This window comes from Coregonus lavaretus (assembly GCF_964263955.1).
Source record: "Coregonus lavaretus genome assembly, chromosome: 5".
Taxonomy (NCBI): domain Eukaryota; kingdom Metazoa; phylum Chordata; class Actinopteri; order Salmoniformes; family Salmonidae; genus Coregonus; species Coregonus lavaretus.
In genome coordinates, this window is record NC_139992.1 from 1,391,121 (window position 1) to 1,400,955 (window position 9,835).

General features: G+C 48.0%; 1 protein-coding gene across 1 annotated transcript in view; it reads right to left on the minus strand.

Moving 5' to 3' along the window:
• LOC311128779 (transmembrane protein 237A-like) overlaps nucleotides 1–6,597 on the minus strand; it is a gene marked incomplete at both ends in the record, with an annotated part of 9,586 nt that extends 2,989 nt beyond the window's left edge. The window contains one exon of the mRNA XM_084161021.1: nucleotides 6,156–6,597. Within this exon, the coding sequence (XP_084017147.1) occupies nucleotides 6,156–6,597 (442 nt within the window). The remainder of the gene's footprint in view (nucleotides 1–6,155) is intronic.
• Between the last annotated feature and the right edge of the window lie 3,238 nt (nucleotides 6,598–9,835).

A 9,835-nucleotide genomic window follows, 5' to 3' on the forward strand; every position in this document is an offset into this window, starting at 1 on the left:
GAGTAGGGGAAGGATGGGTAGAGAGTAGGGGAGGGAGGATGGGTAGAGAGTAGGGGAAGGATGGGTAGAGAGTAGGGGAGGGGAGGATGGGTGGAGAGTAGAGGAAAGATGGGTGGAGAGTAGGGGAGGGGAGGATGGGTGGAGAGTAGAGGAAAGATGGGTGGAGAGTAGGGGAAGGATGGGTGGAGAGTAGGGGAAGGGAGGGAGTGAGAGTAGGGAAGGATGGGTGGAGAGTAGGGGAGGGATGGGTGGAGAGTAGGGGAAGGATGGGTGGAGAGTAGGGGAAGGATGGGTGGAGAGTAGGGGAAGGATGGGTGGAGAGTAGGGGAAGGATGGGTGGAGAGTAGGGAGGGATGGGTGGAGAGTAGGGAAGGATGGGTGGAGAGTAGGGGAAGGATGGGTGGAGAGTAGGGAAGGATGGGTGGAGGAGTAGGGGAGGGAGGATGGGTGGAGAGTAGGGGAAGGAGAGAGGATGGGTGGAGAGTAGGGGAAGGATGGGTGGAGAGTAGGGGAGGGATGGGTGGAGAGTAGGGGAAGGATGGGTGGAGAGTAGGGGAGGGATGGGTGGAGGGAGATGGGGAGGGGAGGATGGGTGGAGAGTAGAGGAAGGATGGGTGAGAGTAGGGAAGGATGGGTGGAGAGTAGGAGAGGGTAGAGAGAAGGGGAAGGATTGGGTGGAGAGTAGGGAGTAGGGAAGGATGGGTGGAGAGTAGAGGGAAAGATGGGTGGAGAGTAGGGGAGGGAGGATGGGTGGAGAGTAGGGGAAGGATGGGTGGAGAGTAGGGGTAGGGATGGGTGAGGATAGGGATAGGTGGCAGGATGGTGCGAGAGTAGGGGAAGGATGGGTGGAGAGTAGGGGAAGGATGGGTGGAGAGTAGGGGAAGGATGGGTGGAGAGTAGGGGAAGGATGGTGAGAGTAGGGGAAGGATGGGAGAGAGTAGGGGAAGGATGGGTGGAGAGTAGGGGAAGGATGGGACTGGACGAGTAGGGGAGGGATGGGTGTGAGAGTAGGAAGGATGGTGGAGAGTAGGGGAAGATGGGCTGGAGAGGGAAGGATGGGTGGAGAGTAGGGGAAGGATGGGTGGAGAGTAGGGGAAGGACTGGTCCGGTCAGTACCGCGGGCGTACTGTGCGGTAGAGAGTAGGGGAAGGATGGGTGGAGAGTAGGGGAAGGGAGGATGTGTGGCTGGGAGTGCTCTGATCGTTCCGGCAGTAGGGAGGAGGTAGAGGAGTAGGGGATGGCGAGGATGGGTCAGGAGAGTAGGGAAGGAGATGGGTGGAGAGTAGGGGAAGGAGGTGGGTGGAGAGTAGGGGAAGGATGGGTCGAGAGTAGGGGAAGGATGGGTAGAGAGTAGGGGAAGGATGGGTAGAGAGTAGGGGAAGGATGGGTAGAGAGTAGTGGAAGGATGGGTAGAGAGTAGGGGAAGGATGGGTAGAGAGTAGGGGAAGGATGGGTAGAGAGTAGGGGAAGGATGCTTCAGGATGCTCTACTTGTCCTCAGTAGCTCTAGTTATGGCCGCAGGATGCGCTACGTGCCTGGAGGAGTAGGGAAGGCTGGTGGAGAGTAGGGGCAAGGGAGGGTGGAGAGTAGCGACTGGTCCTTCAGGTAGTGCGCGTACTTGTTCCTGGCATGTATTGCGCTACTGTGTCCTGCAGGTACTCTCTACGGACTGGGTAGAGAGTAGGGAGGCTACTTGCGGCTGGAGAGTAGGAAGGATGGGTATAGAGTAGGGGAAGGATGGGTAGAGAGTAGGGGGGGAAGAGCTTTATATGAGAGGAGATTCCATGAGATTTATCTACCAATCTATCACATCAGACACACTGCCGTGACGAGGGACCGTCACAACCTTAAATGGTGTCAGTCTGTCAGACGACTGCGCCTCATGATTTCATGATACCGTAGACGATTCTCCAACCCTATTACTGTATAATCATATTTGACCTACATTGTGTTGATTCTACAGAGACCAAACCCTTATTTTTGCTATTCTGGCTGAATAAAAAATGACCTCCTTTTGAAGTTGTCCTTTATCCCCCCACTCCTGGGTTGCTGTAGCGTGTTTAATGTGTTGTACTGATCCAGCGGAGAAGAGGAACACAGCATATTAATATGGCTGAACTGAGTCTGCAGGCTACTGTTGGTCAGCGACGCATCACTGACATGGTTGAGCTCTCAGGCAAGATACACAACAACAGCATCAAGGTGGGGCGGCAGGTGGCTCAGTGGTTAAGAGCGTTGTGCCAGTAACCGAAAGGTCGCTGGTTCTAACCCCCGAGCCGACTAGGTGAAGAATCTGCCGATGTGCCCTTGAGCAAGGCACTTAACCCTAATAGCTCCTGTAAGTCGCTCTGGATAAGAGTCTGCTAAATGACTAAAATGTAAATGAATGTCTGGTCATGTGCTGTATCCTTCTCCGGATCCATGAACTGCCACTCATAAACCCTGAGCTACTGGGCTTCTCAAGAGATGTGAATTATTCATATAAAACAAATCAATAGAAAGAACAAAACAACAACAACCTTGGAGCGAGACGGTTCTGTTAGCGGGGGAGGGAAGAGTATTTTACGGTTTTAAATTGTAATACATTTTCAGAGGGGTTTTTTTTTCCAACTTGGAAACTGTGTGTAAATAAAGCTGATTTGATGTGTTTTCATTTCAGGCTGTGAGGCAACAAAAGGTGAACATTTTGAAAGGGGGTGGTGACTTTCTATACCCCCTGTACGTGGGGTAAGAGATGTCCTTTTGATAGTTGATTAATATTGTGGGGTTTAGTGATGACAGCTGATTTCCAGCTCGCCAGCCAGTTGGTTTGAAAACCTTTTGTTGTTCGTCGCCTGGTAAATGTTACTCTTTGTAAACATGTAGTTAATGATCAACAGTTAATACTTATATATATATTATTTTCTTAATGTTTGACTATTAAAAGGTGAAGGTTAATTAGAGGAAATCTATACGTTTACCTTGGTTTCCTCGCTAATTAAAGAGGGGTATCAGTTAATTTCCTGGTTGGAGTTTGCACTGTCAAACAGTGGGTGCGTTTTGTGATTGATGGTGAAATAGCATGTCCCTGGTAAGGGCCAATGTATATTCCCAAGTGTATTTACAGTGCATTCGGAAAGTATTCAGACCCCTTGACATTTTCCACATTTTGTTACGTTACAGCCTTATTCTAAAATTGATTAAATTGTTTCCCCCCCCCTCTCATCAATCTACACACAATACCCCATAATGACAAAGCAAAAACAGGTTTAGACATTTTTGCAAATCTATAAAAAATGAAATATTACATTTACATAAGTATTCAAACCCTTTACTCAGTACTTTGTTGAAGCACCTTTGGCAGTGATTACAGCCTTGAGTCTTCTTGGGTATGACGCTAAAAGCTTGGCACACCTGTATTTGGGGAGTTTCTCCCATTCTTCTCTGAAGATCCTCTCAAGTTCTGTCAGGTTGGATGGGGAGCATCGCTGCACAGCTATGTTCAGGTCTCTCCAGAGATGTTCGATTGGGGTCAAGTCCGGGCTCTGGCTGGGCCACTCAAGGACATTCATAGACTTGTCCCGAAGCCACTCCTGCGTTGTCTTGGCTGTGTGCTTAGGGTCGTTGTCCTGTTGGAAGGTGAACCTTCGCCCCAATTTGAGGTCCTGAGCGCTCTGGAGCAGGTTTTCATCAAGGATCTCTCTGTACTTTGCTCCGTTCATCTTTCCCTCGATCCTGACTAGTCTCCCAGTCCCTGCCGCTGAAAAAACATCCCCACAGCATGATGCTGCCACCACCATGTTTCACCGTAGGTATGGTGCCAGGTTTCCTCCAGATGTGACGCTTGGCATTCAGGCCAAAGAGTTCAATCTTGGTTTCATCAGACCAGATAATCTTGTTTCTCATGGTCTGAGAGTCCTTTAGTTGCCTTTTGCCAAACTCCAAGCGGACTGTCATGTGCCTTTTACTGAGGAGTGGCTTCCGTCTGGCCATTCTACCATAAAGGCCTGATTGGTGGAGTGCTGCAGAGATGGTTGTCCTTCTGGAAGGTTCTCCCATCCTGCAGGGATGGTTTTGGTCATCTCCATGGTAATGTCCTATCCTGGAGCTCGAGTAAATGACATTAACTAACTTGCTCCCGAATGTACTACGCCAGGACATGGATTCTATCATTGTCCATGTTGGTCCTAATGACATTTTGAAGGGCAGCTCTGAACAGTTGAAACTGGATTTTAAAAGATCTGATTGACTCTCTGCTCTCCCGAGTGGCGCAGTGGTCTAAGGCACTGCATCGCAGTGCTAGCTGTGCCACTAGAGATCCTGGTTTGAATCCAGGCTCTGTCGTAGCCGGCCGCGACCGGGAGACCCCATGGGGCGGCGCACAATTGGCCCAGCGTTGTCCAGGGTAGGGGAGGGAATGGCCGGCAGGGATGTAGCTCAAAAACATCAAGCGCTATGATGAAACTGGCTCTCATAAGGATAAGTTCATTAGAGTTAACTGAACCTCAGAAATTGCAGCCCAAATAAATGCTTCACAGAGTTCAAGTAACAGACACATCTCAACATCAACTGTTCAGAGGAGACTGCGTGAATCAGGCCTTCTTGGTCGAATTGCTGCAAAGAAACCACTACTAAAGGACACCAATAAGAAGAAGAGACTTGCTTGGGCCAAGAAACACGAGCAATGGACATTAGACCGGTGGAAATCTGGTCTGATGAGTCCAAATTTGAGATTTTTGGTTCTAACCGCCGTGTCTTTGTGAGACGCAGAGTAGGTGAACGGATTATCTCTGCATGTGTGGTTCCCACCGTGAAGCATGGAGGAGGAGGTGTGATGGTGTGGGGGTGCTTTGCTGGTGACACTGTCTGTGATTCATTTAGAATTCAAGGCACACTTAACCAGCATGGCTACCACAGCATTCTGCATCGACACGCCATCCCATCTGTTTTGGGCTTAGTGGGACTATCATTTGTTTTTCAACAGGAAGGAGAGTGATGGAGTGCTGCATCAGATGACCTGGCCTCCACAATCACCCGACATCAACCCAATTGAGATGGTTTGGGATGAGTTGGACCGCAGAGTGAAGGAAAAGCAGCCAACAAGTTCTCAGCATATGTGGGAACTCCTTCAAGACTGTTGGAAAAGCATTCCAGGTGAAGCTGGTTGAGAGAATGCCAAGAGTGTGCAAAGCTGTCATCAAGGCAAAGGGTGGCTATTTGAAGAATCTCAAATATAAAATATATTTTGATTTGTTTAACACTTTTTTTGTTACTACATGGTTCCATATGTGTTATTTCATAGTTTTGATGTCTTCACTATTATTCTACAATGTAGAAAATAGTAAAAAATAAAGAAAAACCCTTGAATGAGGAGGTGTGTCCAGACTTTTGACTGATACTGTTCCTCATGAAGATAGTGTTATATCTTTCATAATTCTATTTAAAAATATTACAAATTTTCTTCCACTTTGACATCAGAGTATTTTGTGTAGACCGTAGACAGAAAACCCATTTTAATCCCAGTTTTTAACACAACAAAATGCTGAAAAAGTCAAGGGGTATGAAAACTTTCTGATGGCACTGTATATGTTGAACTACGTCTGTTATATCAGTAAAAATATTGCAATATTATATTTTGTCCATATCAGACAGGCTTACTTCTCTTCGCCTGAGGCCTTTGACCCTTGACCCCGTACACGTTAACTTCGACAATAGTCTACTATAATAATAATAATAATAATACAGAAATATAATAGAATGATCACATTGGAGATAGCGGTGGGGCCAGACTGTTTGGCATGACAACGACCATACGGCAGGAGACAGATCTGGCGCCAGGCTAGGCTTCTGTTCTGACACCTTGCCTGTAACACGTTACCTGTGACCCTACATTTACATTTTACATTTAAGTCATTTAGCAGACGCTCTTATCCAGAGCCACATACAAATTGGTGCATTCAACTTAGGATAGCCAGTGGGACAACCACCCTTTTTTTTAAATGTATTTTTTAGTGTGTGTGTGGGGGGGGGGGGGGGGGGTAGAAGGATTACTGTTATAACACTATAGTCCTATTAGTCCAATTGGTTTAACTCTCAGAGGGATAGTGTGTGTTGTTGTTGTTGTTGTTGTTGGTGAATTTCCATGTTGACGACCACAGACACACTGTCTGCATTACCACCTGCTGAACCACTACTGTTGACGACCACAGACACACTGTCTGCATTACCACCTGCTGAACCACTACTGTTGACGACCACATACACACTGTCTGCATTACCACCTGCTGAACCACTACTGTTGACGACCACAGACACACTGTCTGCATTACCACCTGCTGAACCACTACTGTTGACGACCACAGACACACTGTCTGCATTACCACCTGCTGAACCACTACTGTTGACGACCACAGACACACTGTCTGCATTACCACCTGCTGAACCACTACTGTTGATGACCACAGACACACTGTCTGCATTACCACCTGCTGAACCACTACTGTTGACGACCACAGACACACTGTCTGCATTACCACCTGCTGAACCACTACTGTTGACGACCACATACACACTGTCTGCATTACCACCTGCTGAACCACTACTAGAGCTGGATGACATTAAATCAACCCCCAACCCCTGCTTTATTGCCTTCATCGGTACAGTTTAAACAAGCTGCGCGTAAATCAACAGGTTGGACTTCAGGTTAAGTCCAGACAGGCACATGTTGACTTGGTTTGGGTGGCTGGATCAGTCCAGTTCAGACACATGGTGTGCATTTCCATGCCTTTAGAGAAATACTTTCCATTTAGTGCATGGAACTGCAGTTGACCTTAGTCTCATCCCTGTGGAATGTGAGAAAGGTACATAGACTGCAGGGGTAGCCATCAGGAGGTGGAGGGGTAGCCATCAGGAGGTGGAGGGGTAGCCATCAGGAGGTGGAGGGGTAGCCATCAGGAGGTGGAGGGGTAGCCATCAGGAGGTGGAGGGGTAGCCATCAGGAGGAGGAGGGTAGCCATCAGGAGGAGGAGGGTAGCCATCAGGAGGTGGAGTGTAGCCATCAGGAGGTGGAGGGTAGCCATCAGGAGGTGGAGGGGTAGCCATCAGGAGGTGGAGGGGTAGCCATCAGGAGGTGGAGGGGTAGCCATCAGGAGGTGGAGGGGTAGCCATCAGGAGGTGGAGGGGTAGCCATCAGGAGGTGGAGGGGTAGCCATCAGGAGGTGGAGGGTAGCCATCAGGAGGTGGAGGGGTAGCCATTAGGAGGTGGAGGGGTAGCCATCAGGAGGTGGAGGGGTAGCCATCAGGAGGTGGAGGGGTAGCCATCAGGAGGTGGAGGGTAGCCATCAGGAGGTGGAGGGGTAGCCATCAGGAGGTGGAGGGTAGCCATCAGGAGGTGGAGGGCAGGGGGATGGAAGGAGGGAGGGGAGTTTGAGGACACAGGGAAGGGGGAGGGAAGGAGGAGGGAAGGGATTTTGAGGGGAGGGAAGGTAGTTTGAGGATACAGGGAAGGGGGAGGGAAGGGGGAGGGAAGGGATTTTGAGGGGAGGGAAGGGAGTTTGAGGATACAGGGAAGGGGGAGGGAAGGGGGAGGGAAGGGATTTTGAGGGGAGGGAAGGTAGTTTGAGGATACAGGGAAGGGAATGGAGTTTGATGATACAGGGCAGGGGGAGGGAAGGAGGGTGGGGAGTTTGATGATACAGGGCAGGGGGAGGGAAGGGAGTTTGATGATACAGGGCAGGGGGAGGGAAGAAGGGAGGGGAGTTTGAGGACACAGGGCAGGGGGAGGGAAGGAGGGAGGGGAGTTTGAGGGATGACAACTTGCAGGAGGATGCCTGGGGAAAACGACTGACATGCCTCCCTCTCATGGTCTGTGGAGGATGCCTGGGGGAAAACGACTGACATGCCTCCCTCTCATGGTCTGTGGAGGATGCCTGGGGGAAAACGACTGACATGCCTCCCTCTCATGGTCTGTGGAGGATGCCTGGGGAAAACGACTGACATGCCTCCCTCTCATGGTCTGTGTAAGTCATCATTACCGTATAATACTACTCTGGTCTAGATATACCGTATAATACTACTCTGGTCTAGATATACCGTATAATACTACTCTGGTCTAGATATACCGTATAATACTACTCTGGTCTAGATATACCGTATAATACTACTCTGGTCTAGATATACCGTATAATACTACTCTGGTCTAGATATACCGTATAATACTACTCTGGTCTAGATATACCGTATAATACTACTCTGGTCTAGATATACCGTATAATACTACTCTGGTCTAGATATACCGTATAATACTACTCTGGTCTAGATATACCGTATAATACTACTCTGGTCTAGATATACCGTATAATACTACTCTGGTCTAGATATACCGTATAATACTACTCTGGTCTAGATATACCGTATAATACTACTCTGGTCTAGATATACCGTATAATACTACTCTGTTGTGGGATGTTCCCCAATGCTGGAAGGGGGCCCCGGAGGAAAACGTTTGGGAACTTATAGGACATACTACTGTATAGAACTATCTTAACCTATAGGAAATACTACCGTATAGAACTATCTTAACCTATAGGAAATAAAAACCATCTAATAACAACCAGAGGGTATGACATCACGAGAGGGAGGGGTTCATTGTTGCATGGAGGGTGTGGTTAAAAAGCCATCCAATGAGAGAAGAGCTTGATTGCATGCAGGACGAAGAGACAAGCAAAGGAGGAGGAATCACCTTGGTCAGCAAGTGAGAGGGTTTTCCGGCTATATTTTTCAGAATCATGGAGGTTTCCCTGTCCAGATAGGAGTGCTTGGTGCAGAACAGAGAGAGAAGAGAGAAGAGAGAAGAGGCAAGGAGCATTAGTGAAATCAGTGATTAGCAATGAATAAATTGTGCATTTGATATCAGTTGTGGAAGCATAGAAAAATCAGGTGTGATCAAGAAGCAAAATGAGAAGTAGATCAGAATCATTTAATTTTAACACGGTAGTGGAATAAAATAACAGTCTGCAGTTGTTAACCTAACTCAATATTTTGTCATACAGCAAGAGACCTAGGGCTCTATTTTAACAAACCGAACTAAAAATGGTAATCCGGGGATGTGTCAAATATTTTTGCTATTTTCAATGCGTGAATTATGAGCGCAGTAGCTGGCGGTGGCGCGAAAGGGCTGAGTTTTGATGAATAAAATACATTGTAAGTGTGACGAAGGCTTGGCCATTCACTGGCCAATCAGGGCGTTCCATGGATTTAGTACTGCACGCGTTTGTCTCTGGAGGTTATCGACGGTCTTTGCGTTGTCATCAACTCCAATTCGGCTGGGGGCACAAAATATTATCTTCCTAGTACACTGTGGATTGATAGTTTATTAAATAGCATAGGCTACAGTAACGAGTGATCGCAAAAAGAACAGTCCTTTACGCATCACACTTCTCCTGAAATAAAAAATACTAGGCTGAGTATCAAGACCCTGGTGAGAATGATGAAGACGCAGATGAGCTTCCCTGAGACGGTTTCTGACAGTTTCTGCAGATATTCTTCGGTTGTGCAAAGCCACAGTTTCATCACCTGTCCGGGTGGCTGGTCTTAGACGATCACGCAGGTGAAGAAAAATGGATGTCCTGGGTTGGCATGGTTACACGTGGTCTGCGGTTGTGAGGCCGGTTGGACGTACTGCCAAATTCTCTAAAACAACGTTTGAGGCGGCTTATGGTATAGAAATGAACATTAAATTATCTGGCAACAGCTCTGGTTGAAATTCCTGCAGCCAGCATACCATATTGCACGCTCCCTCAACTTGAGACACCTGTGGCATTGTGTTGTGTGACACAACTGCACATTTTAGAGTTGT